We start from the raw sequence: 22,643 nt of genomic DNA on the forward strand, positions 1-22,643 counted from the left end.
ATTTTTATTCTGACGATCGCACCATTCCTCTGTTAGGTGAGTCTTTTTTCTATTAAGAAATCCAAATTGATAATGTTCAGTATGAAATGGCTTTCAATGGAAAGGGTTAACTCCTTTACAGGTTTGTAAGAAGACCTGATGTCATTACGTGACATCACGTAACCATCTGAAAAAAAAAATCTTTTCATCAGGAAAGGCAGCATTTGATTAAACTCCAATATTTTTTTAACTTCTTATTCAAGTACTTGCCAAAGATATATTTTTTAATTGATTTAAAACGAGACCACACATTTGTTTACTGAAATTCAATTTCGTTATCAGCCTCGGTCAATGCAAAGCCAACCATTTTAACTAAGTAGTCTATCGATACATTTCTCAGAGGTCCCAGTGGAACTCTGAGTACGTTTCTCGTGCGTGCACTCTTTCTTTAAGACGGCTACGGTTTTTAATATGTCCTCCTTCTGTCAATGAAAGCCCTAATTTAATGGAGTTTTTCTGCCAACTCGACAGGAGTGATTTTTTTTAGACTGCAGTGGAATTTTTCTCATAATTTAAAATCTCAGAACATTTTTATTTTCTTTCAGCACCTATTTAATACGTTACTTCTTTTTTTGTCTTTTCCATAACTAGAGGGAAGTCTGGCACGTAGGCTGTGGACTGCTTTTCGTTATCTCAATTGTTCCAGCCTCAAGGTCGTGTTATTTAATATAATATTTTTTTGAATCCTTTTGAATCCATCTCAGTTGTTTTGCTGTGCCTTCTCTGAATGTTTTCTTTCGACAAGTAAGTGAGCATGTCAAATCCTTTTTTTAACCCACCGGGACCATGTATTTTTTTCTTTTTTTTTTACTCAACAAACCTATCCTTTGTGCATTTCCTGGCTCTGTAACTTATCATCCAAATATACGTAATTCAATAAGGTTCACACTCTTAAACTTCCCACATACAGGACAACACTACGAAGGGTTAAAAAAACTTTCATTCTGTTTGAAAAAGTGTGTGGAGCTAAAACAAACCACAACTCCCTGGCTTTTTTTTTTACAGTAAAAATCACACCAGCATTTCTCATTTAAAACAGACATTCACAAGAGTCTCTTTTCTTTCCTATTAATTTTTGGATCCATGATTGATCATCTATCCCTACTTTCCGTGTCGCCGCACGGATCTACTTGGGCCTCGAACCCACACAGACACTGGGCCTCGAACCCAGGCAGACTTACCTATTCTAACCTATCTTTCCAAGTCGCCGCTTGGTTTGCGTCACCGCGCAAGACTTGCCTATTCTAACCTATCTTTCCAAGTCGCCGCTTGGTTTGCGTCACCGCGCAATTTCCCTATCTCTATCCCTATTCTAAGTTTGAAAGGTATTCACCAGATTGTCCTGGATCTCAGTCAGACACTACCTGAGAACCAACGAGTGGCTAAACTTTCCTCAGACTTTTGAAACCGGGGGAAACTGGAGCAGTATTGAAATCATACTCACTCCAGTGGCCACTTTCTCCTCGTCTCGTCCAAGGCTAATCTGGCTCTTAATTCGCAAGTTTTCGGCAGTCGTCCGTTGAGATCCCACTTCTGACACCAAATGTTGACTTCTGGATTCTTTTACCTCAATCTGGTTCAGCAAAATTACTGAAACGAATACCGTTTGTGCTTTAAACAAAGCAAGCTTTTATTTAAAAAGCAAATCCCGATCGGGGACCTTATCAGACAGAAGGAATGCAACTCTGATAGAACGCACTCACTTCCTACGGACAAAGTGACGTTACATTGTAAAGGCACGACGGTTATACATTTTCGGCAAAAGATAACAAGATAGAGCTAGAGAGACATCCTAGTTCAGCCTATCCCTTTTGATCCCTCTTTCCCTTTGTCCACTCATAAGCTGACCTAAGTATGGTCTGATTTTAAACAAAGACCTTCTGTTAATGTTTCAGGTTAATAACATGATTTAATAAGACCTTGAGGTTTTTCTGCAAGCTGTGGGTTTTGTTTCAATATGTGTTAGTGTTGTAACATTTCGCAGTCTCGAGTCTGGGATGTCATTGCTATTCCTCCATGAGTCAGAGAAAGAACCAACCGGGGACATATGTCGAACCCGAAATGACACCAGTAACAAGGGACATGACATATAGGGTACAGCAAATGCCCAAACAGTCTCAACATCACCACAGGTGCACGAGTCACCATCCTCTCTCACCTTCCGAATAAAACAGGTGGAGGTTTGTGGGCCCAGTCCTGGGACCCGGAAGATGGACAGGGTCCTGTTATCTGGGATATGTGGTGCCATTTGTGCGGCAAGTACGTACCCTGGCGGAAGCACATGTCTCCAGCCGATACAAGCGAGCCATCACCCCCGCCGACAAGTTCTTTGGGGTCATGATGTTCCCAATCAGGATAGGACGTCTCATGGATGAAGTACAGAACCTGGAGACGATATTGGAACAGATAGCTAACAATACTGCTGAAGCTCTGGAGGGCACCACAGCTGAAATGGTAGCAATAAGGACCGTAGCATTACAAAACCGAATGGCCCTCGATTACCTGTTAGCTGAGAAAGGGGGAACGTGTGCCCTGATAGGATCTGAATGTTGCACTTACATTCCTGATAGGTCAGAAAACATAACCAATCTCGCTGATCACATTGTTGGTTGCCTTAACCTTTGTTGTAAAGTAATGATGGCAAGGTTAGCAAACCCTCTTGTGGTCAAGGGCTCCCGAGTTATGATCCAACGAACTAAAGAACTACTCGACAATAACAACAATATGGATCAGGAAAGAGAGTGCGAACGGCTGAATGCGATACTCCTGGAATAGTCACCAGGGTTATCATGGAATGATAAAAGGGGGGAATGTGAATGTTTAAAAATGTATAGAGACATTGAAGTTGAGAATGTGGGAATTGTATAGGGCCAGTATAAGCTAACAAAGAATTCATGGAGGAATAACCATGACATCTCAGACTCGAGACTTCGAAATGTTACAACACTAACACATATTGAAACAAAACCCACAGCTTGCAGAAAAACCTCAAGGTCTTATTAAATCATGTTATTAACCTGAAACATTAACAGAAGGTCTTTGTTTAAAATCAGACCATACTTAGGTCGGCTTATGAGTGGACAAAGGGAAAGGGGGATCAAAAGGGATAGGCTGAACTACGATGTCACTCTAGCCCTATCTTGTTATCTTTTGCCGAAAATGTAGAACCGTCGTCCCTTTACAATGTAACGTCACTTTGTCCGTAGGAAGTTCTATCAGAGTTGCATTCCTTCTGTCTGATAAGGTCCCCGATCGGGGCTTGCTTTGTTTAAAGCACAAACGGTATTCGTTTCAGTAATTTTGCTGAACCAGATTGAGGGAAAAGAATCCACATTTACACACCGAGACCTAGATGTCATGGTACATCAGTCATTTGAAAGTTGGCATACAGGTTCAGCAGGCGGCGAAGAAGGCAAATGGCATGTTGGCCTTGATAGCGAGAGGATTGGAGTATAGGAGCAGGGAGGTCTTACTATAGTTGTACAGGGCCTTGGTGAAGCCACACCTTGAATATTGTGTACAGTTTTGGTCTTCTAATCTGAGCAAGGACTTTCTTGCTATTGAGGGAGTGCAGCAAAGGTTCACCAGACTGATTCCCGGGATGACAGGAATGACATATGAAGAAAGACTGGATCGACTAGGCTTGTATTCAGTGGAATTTAGAAGAATGAGAGGGGATCTCATAGAAATATATAAAATTCTGACTGGATTGGACAGGTTAGATGCAGGAAGAATGTTCCCGATGTTGGGGAAGTCCAGAACCAGGTGTCAATCTAAGGATGGGTAAGCCATTTAGGACCAAGATGCAGAGAAACTTCTTCACTCAGAGTTGTAAGCATGTGGAATTCTCTACCACAGAAAGTTGTTGAGGTCAGTTCATTAGATATATTCAAAAGGGAGTTAGATGTGGCCCTTACGGCTAAAGAGATCAAGGGGTATGGAGAGAAAGCAGGAATGGGGTACTGAAGTGCATGATCAACCATGATCATATTGAATGGTGTGCAGGCTCAAAGGGCTGAATGGCCTCCTACTGCACCTATTTTCTATGTTTCTGTGTGTCATTGGGATGTCGCACTTCATCAGGGAGCCTTTGAGGGTGTCTTTGTAGCGTTTCCGCTGCCCACCTTTGGCTCGTTTGCCGTGAAGGAGCTCCGAGTAGAGCACTTGCTTTAGGAGTCTCATGTCTGGCATGCGAACTATGTGGCCTGCCCAGCGGAGCTGATCGAGTGTGGTCAGTGCTTCAATGCTGGGGATGTTCGCCTGGACAAGTCGCTGATGTTGGTGCGCCTGTCCTCCCAGAGTCTTGTGAAGACATCGATGGTGATATTTCTCCAGCAACTTGAGGTGTCTGCTGTACATTGTCCATGTCTCTGAGCCATACAGGAGGGCAGGTATTACTGCAGCCCTGTAGATCATGAGCTTGGTGGCAGTTTTGAGGGCCTGGTCTTCAAACACTCTCTCCCTCAGGCAGCCGAAGGCTGCACTGGCGCACTGGAGGCGGTGTTGTATGTCGTCGATGATGCCTGCTCTTGTTGATGGGAGGCTCCCGAGATAAGGGAAATGGTCCACGGTGTCCAGGGCAGTGCCGTGGATCTTGATGACTAGGGGGGCAGTGCTGTGCAGTGAGGACAGGCTGGTGGAGGACCTTTGTCTTACGGATGCTTTCGTGCTCCTCAGTATATACATCGACTATGTCCTGGAGTTCAGCCTCTTTGTACGCAGACGCAGGCATCGTCCGCGTACTGTAGCTCGACAACAGAGGTTGGGATGGTCTTGGACCTGGCCTCGAGATGGCGAAGGTTAAACAGTTTCCCACTGGTTCTGTAGTTTAGTTCCACTCCAGCGGGGAGGTTGTTGACTGAGGTGGAGCATGGCGGTGAGAAAGATCGAGAAGAGGGTTGGGGCGACGACGCAGCCCTGGTCTGGACGTGGATTGGGTCTGTGATGGACCCGTTGGTCTATAATCTCTTGTTGGCAACATAGTGATCTTGCTGCAGGCCCATGCTCTGTGGATGGTCTGCCGGATTTGCCACTCTCAACTCCCCTTTCCACCAAAATGGAGAGCTATTTGCACTCAATGTGCTGGCAGCTTGCCAATTGAATGAAACTCTGTCCCGACCATCAAAATGGTTTGGCCTCTCGCTGGCGGCATAGCGATCTGTCTGCCCACCACCTGCATCAAAGCCTATTGTATTTTCATCTCAAGTGTTCTAGAACTCAAAAGTTCATTTGCTTGTTAAAGGAACTGTTCCATTATGTAGAAAGATTACATAAAATAAGGATTATGTCATAGATTGCTTACTGTAGTAATTGTATAGCATGTTGTATTTCAATTCTTTGTAGGTTGCACGCACGATGTGTATTGAAGGGCGAAAATAGATCCAGCTAAGTGGAGGTACACTCCTACAGCCAACATCTGTGAGCAGATACGCAAGTACCCTTACATAAATGGCGGAGGAGGAAAGAAACAAAACCACAACTGTGCAGATTGGACATGGCCTATATCTTTCTGTCATCACAAACCAGAACATGAACTTGCTTATTCGGGGAGTGGTCCTATTTTCTATTGGCGTATTCTTAGCACTTGTATTGAACTTATTACAGATACAAAGAAATGTTACCCTTTTTCCTCCTGATGTGATTGCCAGCATTTTCTCTTCAGCTTGGTGGGTTCCACCATGTTGTGGCACAGCATCGGGTAAGTGATCACAACATGTTCTGTTTTGTGATACTGTATTTTAGGAAGCACCTGTAGTGATGCTACCAAAGATTGAGAGCGCAAATCAGTTACACTTTAACAAAACTTATTGTACAAGGACATGCATATCAGCAATTTGAGCCGCCGCATTATTTCATGATCATTATCCCAAGAAAATTGAAGGCAACATAATAGTTTCTATTTGTGAATAGTTGCATTTTGACATGCCAGTTGTGTGTGACCTTTGAGGTCTGGAGCAGAATAATGCCAGGGGTGTGTTTTTTTTTCTTTTTTTAAAGAGTAGCTGTTTACATATAGACTTCTTTTACTTTACTTTATACTTTAAACTTGCAGATCTGTCTAGTTTTTATTTTTGCCTACCTTTTAGAAGACACAATTAACTGGTTTTGGTTTTATGTCAGGGCTGCAAGAAAACTATTATTGCTCTGTCGTACTATCGCTGCCCATATAGTTGTATGATTTAATTAGTGATATATTATCTTTTATATTTAATGAAAGTTGAAGTGTGTTGTGCAAAACTCCCTGACACGCCCCCCCCCCCCCCACAGTACATAAAATCACTTTTTTAACAAAAGAATTCTTACAAATAACCCGAATGAAATGTATTGAGAGAACAAAGCATTTGTGCTACTGATTGACCCCACAATGAACAAGTAGAAACTTTTGCTGCCTTGCGTTTGAACACCTGTCTGTAACCATATCTAGTTATTGACAGCTGTTTGAAGACATTGGCACAGAATTTGCGGTGAGTAATAACAGCAAATGAACAGCGTTTATTGTTATTACTCTTTGAAACCAATCGCAACTTCAGGATGTAGTGCACGCATATCTAAACATGGAAATCCTGAAATTTCTCAGTCATTCACTGCTCTGACACTGGTAGCTGTGTCCCCGCCACCCCCCCCCAGTAGCCAGCAACGAGTGTGATCAGGAAAATCCGCAGTAATATCACTGTTAAATACCCCAATAAAAGTTAGACTGTGTTGGATTAGGTTTTTCTGGGGTTTTAACTGCTCAACAAACATGATGCTGAAAGATTAATTTTAGTTTTGTGTCATATCAAATTTCTCCATTGTAATAAAAATTAAAGTTTGTTAATGTTTCAGGTTTACCTTTTCCCCACGTGAGAGCCAAATCTTTGTTTTGCTCTCTTTAACATTTAAAGAAAGTTAGAATAAAAGCTGTTTTTCAATTCCTGCCTTCCTGTCTGAGAATTCCACATTGTGATTGGCAGCTTAGACAGCTTGTTGACGTCACAGCAGATCGCCCGATGGGATTCTCACTGCACTGATCTTAATTATACACTGATAAAGCCAAATTTCTCACCAGAGATCACAAGATCTTGGTGGGCAGCTTTATTCCTGGGCCACAAATTACAGGCCATTAGAGTGAAGAAAACATTTTTAATTTCTGTGTTATGCAGTCAGTTAGTATTCAGATATGTTTCCCCTTTACAAATATCTCTGTTGCACCTAACGGAGATGTGCACATTCCATTTAAAGAGGTGAGAGCTATTGATCACATCTCTTCACATGTGATAACATAAATATCAGAAGTAAAAAAAAAGTGGTTAGGAGGTAACATGCTGGTCTACAACAACAATGGCTCAATTCCAGTATTCATTCATTTAATCAGACTCCTGAGTAACATGCTGCATGATATAATTGTTGAGAGTTGAAGCACAAATCAATTTGTAGTTTTGTTAAAAACACCTGGTTCATTTTTCCACATTTAAATTACCAACAATCTGGGATAATTTATTATGTTACCCCACAATAGTGGTTCAGCAAATGTGAATGGAAAAAGTTAGTTGGAATTTGCCCTGTGGGCATATTATTACCACATTCAGTATTGCTTTTAAAATATTTTATGACGGTGATTTAGTTGTAGTGTGCATGAGGTTAACATCAACTTCAAATAATTTGTTTAAATTGTAGCTTAATTACATTTGCACAGCAGTAAAAGAATTTGTAATTCTATAGGTGCTTTTAAATGTTTTTTAATGAGAAAAACATGAAATCGTAATCCATTTACTGTTTCTTCAACACAAACTGAATTATGAATGTGAATATTTTTTGGGGATTTTGACAATTGTACTGTAGATTCATAATTCTTTATAGTTATTTAAAATATACTATAAGCCTTCAGCTGTCCTTTGTAGCAGAACTCTTAAAAAGATGCAGTGGTCTAGTAGTGCAGACTGTTGGTTTATAAAATGATGGCACCTGAGTTCCTGGTATTAGTGATGCAATTGGGCGAGATGAAGGGAGGGAGGGAAAAGAACAAAGTGAATCAGTGGTCAATCCACTATTCCAATGCTACTGGTATTGGAGCATTGTTGGCAGATGTTTATCATTGGCCCATCCTTAGCAAAGAAATGGGATGCAGGTTGATTTGGGGGAGGGGGTGCAGTGGGGATTTAAACTGGGAGGCAAAATTACAAAAATGATTGAAAAAACACGGTGAAAAAATGCAAAGCTAACTTTGCTCTTACTGCTTGGTAAATTGTTTCTTTTTGGCAGTACAATTGTCTGTCTGTGACACTTGAAATCCTAAATTTTGACAAATCTTGTTTAGATTAGCTGGAGAAAGTCATCGAGAGCTTATCCACTTGGCAGTGTTAAATATTCATTTAAAATGTTATACTGTACAGCGTTAGCTGAGTTTATGCTTACTGAAACAATGTTTTTTTGTGTGTTTGGGCAATGCTGTTGAACTAAAGTAACCCTAGCCTTGTATGCAAAAAAAAGTGCTATTTTAGGTCATAAAAATCAACACTTTTTTTTTGTTCCTACAGCTGTGATTGGTTTGCTTTACCCATGCATTGACAGCCATCTGGGAGAAACACACAAATTCAAGAGGGAATGGTCCAGTGTAATGCGTTGCGTGGCAGTCTTTGTGGGCATAAATCATGCTAGTGCTGTATCCTTATATTTGTTTACCAAACCACAAAATACAGATTTTGTATTAAAAAAAATTCATCTTCGAAAAACATCCTGCATTCTTAGTTGTAAGATTTTAGAATCTGTACATGTCACAAAACTAAACAAATTAGTGGCTTTGAATTAATTACAAAAAATAATTGCTTCCAAAGAAAGAAGTGGCTGTTTAGAAAATTGAGATGAATTTCTTTCCAGAAATTCTACAAAACATTACTTCTACATAATCGCACTTCACCATAAGATGGGAACATAGTTTTAATGGGCCCAAGTTTCGAGCCGTGCCTAGAACGGCGCAGTCCCGACCTGGACGCCCGTTTTTCGCGCCACATAGTGCGCCTAAAAAAACCCTCCGTATTCTCCACCTCCCTGCAGGTCCTCTGGCCCTCGGCGCAGTGCAGCAGGAGCTGTAGGGGGCGGAGCCAGGTCCCTGCGCTGAAAACAGGTTGGGGGGGGCGGGGTGGGGTTGGGGGGAGCGGGGAGGTGGGCATCCCAGCACGCTGTTGGAGGGCTCCCGGTGCTGCAGTCGGTAAGTAGAAAATGTTTTATTTATTGATTTAAAAAAAAAATTATTTCTTATTAATTTTTTTTTGATTGATTTATTGGTTGATTTATTGATGTATTTATCATTTATTATTGATGATGGCTCTTTATTTGTAAAACTGAACTGTTTAATGTTTGTAAACTTCCCTTTTAAACCACCCCCCCCCCCTCCCCACCATTCCCTATGCCTGATTTGTAACCTACGCCTGATTTTCTAAAGTGGAGACAAGGTTTTTTCGAGCGTACAAAAATCTTCTCTTACTCCATTCTAAGTTAGTTTGGAGTAAGTTTTCACTGACAAAACTTTGAAAACAGGCGTAAGTGGCTGGACACGCCCCCTTTTCGAAAAATAAATTCTGTTCCAAAGTGAAACTGTTCTAACTGACTAGAACTGGAGCAAACTAAATGACGAGAATTCCGATTTCTAAGATACTCCGTTCTACACCAGTTGCTCCTAAAATATCAGGAGCAAATCATGTGGAAACTTGGGGCCAATAGAAGCTTCTGTTGAGATTTTTTTTGTGGCTTATCAACTTTTCTATATTTGGAATAAATTATTTTTTTCTTATGTATATATAATTAAGAAAAAATGCAGTGTTAAATGCTGTCTTTGTCTCTTGAACCTTAACAAGTCTCTCATAGAAGGTGGACTTTGCCAACAATATGCAGCTGTCTCTTACATTAGCAGCGCTTTCCATTGGACTGTGGTGGACCTTTGATAGATCTCGAAGTGGCTTTGGGCTTGGAATAGGAATTGCTTTTCTTGCCACGTTGGTCACTCAGCTTCTAGTCTACAATGGTGTTTACCAGTAAGTACAGAATAGAAGATTTATCTGATTGGAACAATTTCAGTGTTTTCACACACAAAGTTGCATTTACTTGGTTGACATTTATTTGTCTCTTGTTGAGTATTGTAGAAAACTAAATTGTATTGCATATAGATAACTCCAGTTTCCCTAAAACCTATATAAGGAACATTTTAGCTAAATATTGTAATGCTTAACCAAACATTTTGCGAGTCATAGATGCTACTTAAGATGAAAATGTATACATGGTGCAGGTGGAGCTCATTCTCCAGGAGGCAGGTACAGGCCTGGGTTTGTAGAGATTGTGAGGCCTGTTTTGTTCTCTGGAACTTTCCAGACTTCTTCCTGGAATTATTTGAATCTGAGGCAAGGACTAGAATATATGAAGTAATGTGTTCTTCTGACCAGGAACAACACAATTTGAATTTATATGGTGTTTTTAATGTAGAAAATGTCCTACGGTGCTTCATAGAGGTGTAAGGAAAAATTAAACGCTGAGCAACAAAAGGCACTATTAGGAGAGATGACTAAAAACTTGGTCAGCGAGGTAGATTTCAAGATGGGACTTAAACTTGGATGAGGACAGGGATACGGTATGGCCTGCTGAGTTTTGGCAGAACTGGAGTTTATGGAGTGATGAGGATGGAAGACCAGTAAGAAGACCATTGGAGTAATTGAGTTCGTAGGTGATGAAAGTGAATGAGTTGAGGTTGGGACAGGTAGGTGATGACACAGTACTAAATGACCTGGAGGGCATTACACTCCTGCCTGATCCAGTCCTTACCTTATCTGGGGAGGGGAGACAAGTACCACTTTAAACTGGGGAAAGAGAGAAAATTGCTAGCTTGAACTGAGGAGAGGGAGAAGAGCATCATCTTGAACTAGATGGGAGAGATGAGAATACCATCTTGAATATGGGAGGGAGGAGTGCCATCTTGAACTGAGGATGTGGGGGAGAAAAGTGTCAAAGATCTGAAAGGATGTGAAATGGGCAAGAAATCCTGGCCCACCCTAAGCAGGTTTGTGCTGGTGGTCTTTCTTTGGTCCACATGCTTTAGAATAAGCACTGAATGCCCTGTGAAGAGCACATGTCCGGATACCCCTGGTTTAGTACTACAAGGGAAGCTATTTTTATTTAGCCGGCCATTAGGAAATCTAATAAGAGAAGTTTTATTTGGATGATTGAGTAGGAGAATTTCAATTTTAATAAACTATTTTCCACATGCCAATTTATTTACACTGCTCTATTAAAGGCAACTTACCCCTTGTTCCCATTGCTCTGTTACTTTAGCTTCTACAAGGTCTAGACCTACCGAACAAAGAGGTGGGTCTGGCAATTTATTGGGAGATTCGTTTCAAACATCGTGGATGAATTTATTTAGCTGAAAGCTTCAGTCATGTACATATTGTTTTTTGTGTTAAAGCAATCATGATTAATTCTTACAAACATTGAGTTCCCATTTTTGTTTCTGTCATTGTTCTTTTGTTTTTACAGCCTGCCTAACTGAACCACTGTTTCTATTGAAGTTGCTGGTCAAAGGCAGTTTGGGGTACAGATACTTCTCCCAGGAGCTCCCTTATAAATTAGTGGGTTAGAGAATGCAAAGGTATCTTTGCCAAATTTTCACACATCACAGCAAATTAGTAGGAATTCAAAGGAAGTAAAGGTGGTATACTCTTATGGCCTTGCAGTATGCTTGGCTGAAAATGCTTTACAGCAGATTAACTTTGAAAAGTTGAATCGATTAAAAACATTGTTTGGAGACGATACTTCATTACCTGTTATAGTTCAGTTTGCATCGCTGTGAAAAGCTTCAGTTGCACATCAAAACAACTTGTTCTGCAACCCTTGATCAGGTCAGTTATCTAGCTGCAGACTATCATAGAAACATAGAAAATAGGTGCAGGAGTAGGCCATTCGCCCCTTCGAGCCTGCACCGCCATTCAATGAGTTCATGGCTGAACATGCAACTTCAGTACCCCATTCCCCCTTTCTCGCCATACCCCTTGATCCCCCTAGTAGTAAGGACTACATCTAACTCCTTTTTGAATATATTTAGTGAATTGGCCTCAACAACTTTCAGTGGTAGAGAATTCCACAGGTTCACCACTCTCTGGGTGAAGAAATTTCTCCTCATCTCGATCCTAAATGGCTTACCCCTTATCCTTAGTCTGTGACCCCTGGTTCTGGACTTTCCCAACATTGGGAACATTCTTCCTGCATCTAACCTGTCTAAACCCGTCAGAATTTTAAACATTTCTATGAGATCCCCTTTCATTCTTCTGAACTCCAGTGAATACAAGCCCAGTTGATCCAGTCTTTCTTGATATGTCAGTCCCGCCATCCCGGGACTGGTGAACCTTCGCTGCACTCCCTCAATAGCAAGAATGTCCTTCCTCAAGTTAGGAAACCAAAACTGTACACAATACTCCAGGTGTGGCCTCACCAAGGCCCTGTACAACTGTCGTAACACCTCCCTGCCCCTGTACTCTAATCCCCTTGCTATGAAGGCCAACATGCCATTTGCTTTCTTAACCGCCTGCTGTACCTGCATGCCAACCTTCAATGACTGATGTACCATGACACCCAGGTCTCACTGTACCTCCCCTTTTCCTAATCTGTTACCATTCAGATAATAGTCTGTCTCTCTGTTTTTACCACCAAAATGGATAACCTCACATTTATCCACATTATACTTCATCTGCCATGCATTTGCCCACTCACCTAACCTATCCAAGTCACTCTGCAGCCTTATAGCATGCTCCTCACAGCTCACACTGCTACCCAACTTAGTGTCATCTGCAAATTTGGAGATACTACATTTAATCCCTTCGTCTAAATCATTAATATACAATATAAACAGCTGGGGCCCCAGCACAGAACCTTGCGGTACCCCACTAGTCACTGCCTGCCATTCTGAAAAGTACCCATTTACTCCTACTCTTTGCTTCTTGTCTGCCAACCAGTTCTCAATCCACATCAGCACACTACCTCCAATCCCTATGCTTTAACTTTGCACATTAATCTCTTGTGTGGGACCTTGTCGAAAGCCTTCTGAAAGTCCAAATACACCACATCAACTGGTTCTCCCTTGTCCACTCTACTGGAAACATCCTCAAAAAATTCCAGAAGATTTGTCAAGCATGATTTCCCTTTCACAAATCCATGCTGATTTGGACCTATCACGTCACCTCTTTCCAAATGCGCTGCTATGACATCCTTAATAATTGATTCCATCATTTTACCCACTACCGATGTCAGGCTGACTGGTCTATAATTCCCTGTTTTCTCTCTCCTTTTTTAAAAAGTGGGGTTACATTGGCTACCCTCCACTCCATAGGAACTGATCCAGAGTCTATGGAATGTTGGAAAATGACTGTCAATGCATCCGCTGTTTCCAAGGCCACCTCCTTAAGTACTCTGGGATGCAGTCCATCAGGTCCTGGGGATTTATCGGCCTTCAATCCCATCAATTTCCCCAACACAATTTCCTGACTAATAAGGATTTCCCTCAGTTCCTCCTTCCTACTAGACCCTCTGACCCCTTTTATATCTGGAAGGTTGTTTGTATCCTGCTTCGTGAATACCGAACCAAAGTACTTGTTCAATTGGTCTGCCATTTCTTTGTTCTTTGTTATGGCACGAAGTATGAGACAACTTTTACAATGTAGTCTCGCACCACTTGGCCAACTTGAGTATAAACTCAGTTGAGTACAAAGCCAAGTTATTTTCCTATGTTTTTGATATTAGAGAGTTGTTGCGAGAAGCTCTGCACATATCTGCAAGTCAACATTGGTAAATACAGAGAGACTATTTCATCCAGTGGATGAATCCAAGACAAGGGGGTATAATAAAATTAGAGCTGGGCCATTTAGGAATTAAATCTGGAAATTTTTTTTCAAACAAAAGGTAGCGGATATCTGGAACTCTCCAAAAGGCTGTGGATACAGGGTTAATTAAAATTTTCAATACTGAGATCAATAGATTTTTTTTTTTAAGTAGAGTTATCGAGGTATATGGAACAAAGGCTGGTAAAGAGAATTGAGGTACAGATCAGCTATGAGCTAATACAATGGCAGAACAGGCTCGAGGAGCTGAATGGCCTAGTCATGTTCTTACGTGTCTTATTGCAGTGTTGCATGTTTTATGGGCAGAGAAGCAGTCTATAGCCAGCCTACCATAGAGTTTAGAAGAATGAAAAGTGATCTAATTGAAACATACAAAATTCTTAAGGGGCTTGACAAGGTTAATGCTGAGATGATGTTTCCCCTGGCTGGGGAATCTAGAGCACGGGGTCACACACACACAAAATAAGGTGTCGGCCATTTAGGACTGAGATGAGGAGAAATTTCTTCACTCAAAGGGTTGTGAAAATTTGGAATTATCTACCCCAGAGAGCTGCGGATGCTCAGTTGTTGAGTATATTTAAGACACAGGTTGATAATTTTGGGGGAATTAAGGAATATGGGGATAGTGTAGGAAGGTGGAGTTGAGGTAGAATATCAGCCATGATCTTGTTGAATGGCGGAGCAGATTCAAAGGGCCAAATGGCCTACTCCAGCTCCTATTTCTTATGTTCTTATAATTGGCTAGTGTTTGATATTTTTACTATCCTAAAATGTGTGAACTGCAGTGACTAATTGCACATTAACTGCCGCCTTCAGATAATGTTTTAGAAAAACTCCTCTTCACTAAGATATTGCATTGTGAAGGTTCTGGAGGTTCTTTCACTTATGTAAATGACATGGAAGCGTGAAGGTTCTGGAGGTTCTTTCACTTATGTAAATGACATGGAAGAAATTGGGCTAGAACCTCCACTTTTTTTGCATGCTTAACGCCCATTTCACCGCTGAAATGACGTATAACTCCCAGATATAGCCCATTTAGCCGCAAAATGGAAACTGACGGGCATTTTTCGGAAACTTATTGCCGAGCGTTACTTTCCCCATGTGCTTAACACCGGGAAAAAATAATACTGCCCGCCCACTTCGGCCAGCATCACTTTCACCACCTTGCGCACACACCGCCCACAATATTGCTAGTCCAAAAACCGGCCCAGAAAAAATGGAACTAACCGGAACTAATCACAGCATTATGGATGCCATGTTCTACATCACATGTCACATCCTTTTAAAAGGCTGCTGTGCTTCAACCTTGAGGGGAGTTCGGATGTACTCTGGAGGTCGTTGGAGTTGATGTGAACATCTGTACAAACATCTTGACCATACTGTGACCGATTGGAATTTAATAGGTGTCTTCGTCGGGACAATCATTGTTTGTGACCAATCGGTGGAAATCAGGCTATTGCAATGGGGCCTGTCCCTTCTCACTCTCTCTTGATGACCAATTACATGCAGCAGACTCGAGATCGGCAAACATATGCTCCACAGCATTGTGCCCAATGTAAAACGTGCCATACTGATGAGAAGGACCAGATGTTACACCCCTGCAAGTACAGGGAGAAGCAGTCTTGCCTTGACTTGCCCGACACCACCTGCCTTCGGAGATTGCGTTTCCACAAAGAGGTTATCACTGAGGTATGCCAGCTGATAAGGGGAGATCTGCAGCCTGCCAGCAACATCAGTACTGCACCATCTGTTGAGGTCAAAGTCACCGCGGCACTGTCGTTCTACGCTTCGGGTTCTTTTCAGGCCACAGCTGGCGACATTTGCGGACTTTCTCAGCATGCCACACATTACTGCATCAGACAGTCACTGAAGTCCTGTACGCACGCAGGAGGGACTTGATCAGCTTCCCTAGGACCAGGGAGGCACAGAGTGAGAGGGCTCTCGGGTTCTCCAGAATTGCAAACTTCCACAAGCTGCAGGGAACAATAGACTGTGTACGCACATCACGATACGGGCACCTTTTCAGGATGCAGAGGTTGTCAGGAACCGCAAGGGATTCCACTCCCTGAATGTCCAACTGGTTGTCGACCACCAGCAAATTATACTGGTAGTGAATGCTCAATTTCCGGGCAGCATCCATGATGCTCACATCCTGCATGAGAGTACTGTTAAACAAGTCAGATACAATCAGCCACAAGGTCAATGCTGGATGCTTGGTGACAAAGGGTATGGCTTCACCACCTGGCTGATGACCCCCCCCTGTGTGACACCCACACTGAAGCCGAGAGGCAATAAGAGAGTCACTCGCAATATTGTGGAGAAAACCATTGGAGTGCTTAAGCAGCGCTTTAGAAGCCTGGACTACTCAGGAGGCGATACCACCCTGAGCAAGTAGCTCAATTCGTGGTGGTGTGCTCCATGCTGCACATCTTGGCTATCAGGAGGGGACAAGAATTGCCTGATGAGTCTGACAGTCCACCTCACCAGAGAGAGGAAGAGAACAAGGAGGCGGACGCTGACATCGGCCAAGACAATCAGGCTGACGCTGAAGCCATGCCCCCACCCCCCCCTGTAGACCGCATGAAAGGCCCATGGTGGCATGATAGCTGCAAGAGCCTTACGTCAGGAGCTCATCAATGATCGCTTTGCCTGAAAGAACGTTGGTGTTATTTACAAAGCTGACACACTACTGGGTGTGCAGGTGATACATCAATGGCGGGCATCACCTTGGTGACAGTTAAAGTTTAAGTTGATTGAAGTTAAGTGTCATTAAACCATTTGCTAAGGAATCACCAACGTGTAACGGTGCACCTATCTGAGCCAATGCGCAACAAGGTTTTGTTAAATAAAAAAACATTTAAATCGAACATTTGTCTGAAATCATCAGTATTTATGTAAAAAAAAACACCCTTCTCTCCCTCCACCCCGCTGCTTGGACGGATATGGGAGAGGACGGTCCCGAGGTGGGAACGTGCTCCGAGCCAGAAGCAAGATGTTGCTCTTGGCTCTCGTGTGGTTGGCAATGGGGGTGCGGCACCTTGGGGTGCAGTGCCTTGCTCCGGGACCACTGGGAGCCCTCTGCCACCAGTGTTCCTGGCTACCAGCTCCAGGACCTCCACCATCCCTTCCATCTTGTATCTTATTTGTTGGACAGAAACTCGGTGCCAACTATATTCTTGGTGCTTGGTGGGCTTTTTCCTGCTTGTGAATCTCCCTCGTGCCTCCCACAACAGCCAAACAAGCACACACCACAGCCACACATGCCTTCAGTCCCTCTGAGCTCCCTCTCTCTGTTTCTTCTGTGCATGTCATGATGATCCTCGATCTCCTGAATCGCGGGAATCGAGCGTTGCCATACAGTTGCTAAGGATGGCAACACTTTACGGCAGAAGATCAGTGAGATTTAACACAACCGCCCATTGCATATCGCTCGCGGTAATGCCCATTTTCAAAAATGTAGACTAGGTGCTTTGAGAAGTTGGCGATCTGAAAACTCTTTTTTACCGCCCACGCTGGAAATAACGCCCATTTTTGGGTGATCAGCACAAAAGTGGAAAATCTAGCCCATTGTCCTTAATGAATGTACCCCCACAACGAGACACATCATTTCGGGTCTCTTACAATAAGGATTACTCTGTTGACTTGGGTTACAGATGTCTCTGGGCGTAGCTCTATTGAGTAACTCAGAAATAAGTGCTTGGGACTAGTTTTCCTTTCAAACCAGATGTACTCGAGCTGGAAATATTGTACTAACTAACACAAATTTTTCCTGGTTCTGGTATTTCCATCCACATCAGTCCCTAGAACTGATTTCTGGGTTACTCTATGGAGATATTTATGGATATCCTGATAACTTTGGCTACTGGAACGGCTCCATGCAGTAACCTGGTGTAACACGAGACACAAAGTAGCAAGTTGCCTTGGAGGAAAATTCATGAATAAAAATAATTATCTGTTGCAGCCTAAGAGATTATGACAAATGGGTACTTTATGCTGAAAGTACTATACTGCAGTATTCTCTTAATATTCTTTAATATACAGTATAGGTGATAAAAGATAACGGCCCTGAAATTGTGGTGTGTATGACAGTGTACTCTATGCCTTCGGATTCCCTTTGAAATCCACTGCAAGTTCAGGATTTCTGCATGCGCTTGTGTGTGTGCGAAATCTGGAACTTGCAGCCTGTCGATGTACGTGTTGACAAACCATCCGCAGGAACCATGGAAAAGCAGTCGCTGGTGCAGATTTGGGCTATTTGCCCACCAGTTGGCCAGTGATTCCGCATGGCACAGGGCCTGTTTGCATCAGTGCAACGGGATATCGAAACTATTCATTAAACATTTTCATATCCTAAATTATGCACATACACTATGAAATGGGTTTATACAAATATTGGCCCAGATTACAGTTTTAATGATGTATAAAGTTATTAAAACTACATTTTTAGTGAGTTTGGTGGAATGAAGGTAATTATGAATACAATTCAATTTCTGTAAATTGTATAATTATTAGATTTTGGGAATCCATTGCATCTCATTAGGGGATTTCCTTCATAAATGATTAAAATGAATTCTGCTTATTGATTGGAGGACCAGGCCCACGTGATCCCAAGTACGCTTCTGCACCACCTGTGTTCTTGGAATCCGTGAACTTTTACACTGCCTTCTGCCTCAAGGCCTGAGACCGCAAATTTTCACAGCCTGGCTGCAAGCAGGTACTTTCATAATTCTTTCACAGGTTGGAGGCGTACTCTGGAGGTACGCCTCCGACCACAATTGCTAGCCCAACAAATATAGCTGAGTTTAATGCATAAATTGAATCTGAAGTTCTGGTGGCATTCATATATCACTCAAACTTTGCTCTTGTGATTTGTGGTATCACTCAGACTGCTAAACTGATTCACTGCCTTCTGCCTAAATGCTAACAGAGTCTATCTTTCTGTCTGCCCCTCCTTATGTTGCATTATTTTTAAGAGACGATTTTTATTTTAAAAAAAAATACAGGTTTTCAAGCTTTTCAGATTTATTTTTAACATCAAAACAATTGGTGGGGGGAGCAAAATTAGGGCCCAAAAAAGGGTCAATTCAGAGAAAATTGGTAAAAATATTTTACCTCAAGAAAACAAGCAACCAAACTCTTTCTTCGAGCATTGCTGAGGTACTGAGATCCATTGAGAGATCATTAAGTAATGTCCAGCTGTGGAGTGGTCATTTTTTTTTGCCAACTTTTTGTGATCTGTACTGAATTTTCTTTAGCTGTTTAAGTGGAACATGATTGTTCACAAATTAAAAGGTAGTTAGCAATTATGTCTAATCTAGTTTAAGTCAAACAGAGACATACATTTACCCAAGTGTTTTGAGGCACTGAGATGCTATTTTCCCGGCTGGCTAGAAATAGTTATTTGTATTGGCCACACTTTCCAGCAGAAATAAATTGAGAGATCAAAAAGTTGTTGGTACTAGATTTTGCATCAATGAGGTGTGAGGTAGGAAAATGAAGTTATCACTTGTGTGCCTTTTCTTCAGAATAAGTGATCCAATAATATACAAGTGTACTTGATCTGCAATTCGACAAATGGATTTTAAAAAGAATAATGAGATCCGAGAATTAAATTTTTAGAGTATCCTCCTTTATTTTGATCATACTGAATGAAAAAGTTTTTAAAGAACTTGCCTCAAATTGCTGCCTCTCTAGAATTTGGCACTGCAAGTCAGATCCCAAGATGCATATCTATTGTATTAGTGATGTAATTGCGCAAGTTGCAGCATGTCATACTGCACTGTGTGAAATCATATTACTTATTCTCCCACTAAACAATGCTATAAAAATAACCTTGCCCTTATTAAAAAAAAATATATATATATTTTATATTGTGGCTCTTTTATCAGCAAGACTGCAATTTAAAAAAAAAAGGTATGGTTTTATTATTATTGTGGGGCATTACAGCTTATCATTGCAGGTATTTCTGATAGTTTAATTGCTTCATTATCCTTAATAATGAACAACAGAGTTTGGAAGCTTTGAAGTTGTTTTACTGCAGGAGAGTGAAACTTCAAAGCTTTGGCTGCCACTTTCAATAAAAATTCTGCCCATTGGGAAATGAGCGCAAAAAAAATTGGCCTGGAGTAGCAGAATGAGTAAAGGAGAGTTATGCTAATATTTTTTGAAAATCTCTTCACTCATTTTTCAAACTAAAACCTTGCGTGGAAAGAATTTTCTACATTTAGCTGGCTTTAATTGCAGGTGAAAATTTAGTGTGAAATAATTACCACCATTTAATTTGTTCCTTCACAAGTTACAACTGTAAGGTTACAAAACTGTCCTGCATGTACAAAGTAACATTTACATAACTTTGAAATGACCCATGGAATATCAAAAATAATTTTTGATGGACAATATCATACGGGGTTCAATGCAATAAATAATTGTCTTCAAAAAAGTTGCATTTAATTGCCTTTAATAGGAATGAATAATTACAATGATCATATCATACGGAAGGTAAGTGTCTTTATAACCAGCAGTTGGTTCGTGTGATTTGCTGAACTGGTTTTGATCACCTGAAGGTTGGAGAGGAATTTTACAGCGTATTGGCCCTGGGTTTTTTTCTGGGGGGATGTTTTCCTCTCTCAGGGAGGCGGTAAGGAAGTGTCGAGTTAAAATGCTCCAGCCATCGTGGTGTGGGGTAAGCTTGATGGTCCAGCTGGTCTTCACCTGCCCGTCAATTTTGTATGTTTCGTAATGAGAAAATTGGTTGTAAAGTGTTTGAGAACCGAGCTCCTAGAAGATTTTAAAGTGTCGTATATTAATTTATATTCAAACACAAACCTGCTGATGGCTACTGTGCTACAATATCAGCATGGAAAACTGTTTTGGAGTTATTACAACCTATCGGGCACTGAACTTATTTTAAAATTCAAGCTTTTGGGTTTTATGGCAACATTCATGCACCAAAATTTAGATAAATTGTTTTCTCATACTGGGGCAGAAAAAAATGAAGTGTCCTGCAAATTCAAAACAAAAATACCCAAGAAATCACTGAACAGAACACATTAAGTTTGTTACCCTGGCAAAAGCAAACTCATTCTGCACAACTAAAGATCACATTTGTAATTTTTGGGGTCAGTTTCAAATGAAATCAAAATCTAAGATTTAAAAATTAGAATCAGGTGAAATTATGCTCATCAAATCTAGAGTTTTTTGAGGATGTAACTAGTAGAGTGGATAAGGGTGAACCAGTAGATGTGGTGTATTTGGACTTTCAAAATACTTTTTTCAAGGTCCCACACAAGATTAGTGTGCAAAATTAAGGCACATGGTATTGGGGGTAATGTATTGACGTGGATAGAGAAATAGTTGTCAGACAGGAAGCAAAGAGTGGGAATAAACGGGTTCTTTTCAGAATGGCAGGCAGTGACTAGTGGGGTGCCGCAGGGTTCAGTGCTGGGACCCCAGCTATTTACAATATACATTAATGATTTAGACGAAGGAATTGAATGTAATATCTCCGAGTTTACAGATGACACTAAGCTGGGTGGCAGTGCGAGTTGCGAGGAGGATGCTAAGAGGCTGCAGGGGGACTTGGACAGGTTAGGTGAGTGGGCAAATGCATGGCAAATGCAGTATAATGTGGATAAATGTGAGGTTATCCACTTTGGTGGCAAAAACAGGAAGGCAGATTATTATCTGAATGGTGACAGATTAGTAAAAGGGGAGGGGCAACGAGACCTGAGTGTCATGGTACATCAGTCATTGAAGGTAGGCAGTGCAGGAACAGCAGGCAGTAACGAAAGCAAATGGCATGCTGGCCTTAATAGCAAGGGGATTTGAGTATAGGAGCAGGGAGGTCTTGCTGCAGTTGTACAGGGCCTTGTGAGACCACACCTTGGGTATTGTGTGCAGTTTTGGTCTCCTAATCTGAGGAAGGACGTGCTTGCTATTGAGGGAGTGCAGCAAAGGTTCACCAGACTGATTCCCGGGATGGCAGGACTGACCTGAGGAAAGACTGGATCGGCTAGGCTTATGCTCACTGGAATTGAGAAGAATGAGAGGGGACCTCATAGAAATGTATACAATTCTGACGGGATTGGACAGGTTTGATGCAGGAATAATGTTCCTGATGTTGGGGAAGTCCAGAACCAGGGGTCACAGTCTAAGGATAAGGGGTAAGTCACACAGGACTGAGATGAGGAGAAACTTTTCACCCAGAGAGTTGTGAACCTGTGGAATTCTCTGCCACAGAAAGTTGTTGAGTCCAGTTTGTTGGACATATTCAAAAGGGCGTTATATGTGGCCCTTACGGCTAAATGGATCAGGGGGTTTGGAGAGAAGGCTGGGGTGGGGTACTGAGGTTGATTGATCAGCCATGATCATATTGAATGGTGGTGCAGGCTCGAAGGGTCGAATGGCCTACTCCTGCACCTATTTTCTATGTTTCTATGTAAATCTCAGAACTAAAAAATTATTTGACATTAAATATTTTTGATATGCTTGGCATTAAAATGTCACACTGTCAGTTACAACAATGGGTGAAGAACACTCAGTATCTATAAATAAATGGAAAAATGAAGGAAAATCTGAGAAAATAAATGAATTAAGCAGATAAATTTCCAAACCACATGTATTGAACCTGGGGCCTGCTTATACCTATTTGGTTCAGATCCACACTAATTCTTCATAATGTGATGAAAATGTTCTTAATTCATTTAAATATTGAAGCAAATACCAAATAATTGAAATAGTTCTTTGTTT

The 22,643-nt window shown here is 41.6% G+C and overlaps 1 protein-coding gene across 1 annotated transcript in view; it reads left to right on the forward strand.

The window, feature by feature from the left end:
* insig2 (insulin induced gene 2) overlaps positions 1-22,643 on the forward strand; it is a 46,265-nt gene that overhangs the window by 13,058 nt on the left and 10,564 nt on the right. Inside the window, exons 2-4 of the mRNA XM_070874483.1 lie at positions 5,383-5,737; positions 8,556-8,680; positions 9,883-10,049. Coding sequence (XP_070730584.1) covers positions 5,488-5,737; positions 8,556-8,680; positions 9,883-10,049 — 542 coding nt within the window. The 5' untranslated portion in view covers positions 5,383-5,487. The remainder of the gene's footprint in view (positions 1-5,382; positions 5,738-8,555; positions 8,681-9,882; positions 10,050-22,643) is intronic.

Source organism: Pristiophorus japonicus, chromosome 3, assembly GCF_044704955.1.
Source record: "Pristiophorus japonicus isolate sPriJap1 chromosome 3, sPriJap1.hap1, whole genome shotgun sequence".
NCBI lineage: Eukaryota > Metazoa > Chordata > Chondrichthyes > Pristiophoridae > Pristiophorus > Pristiophorus japonicus.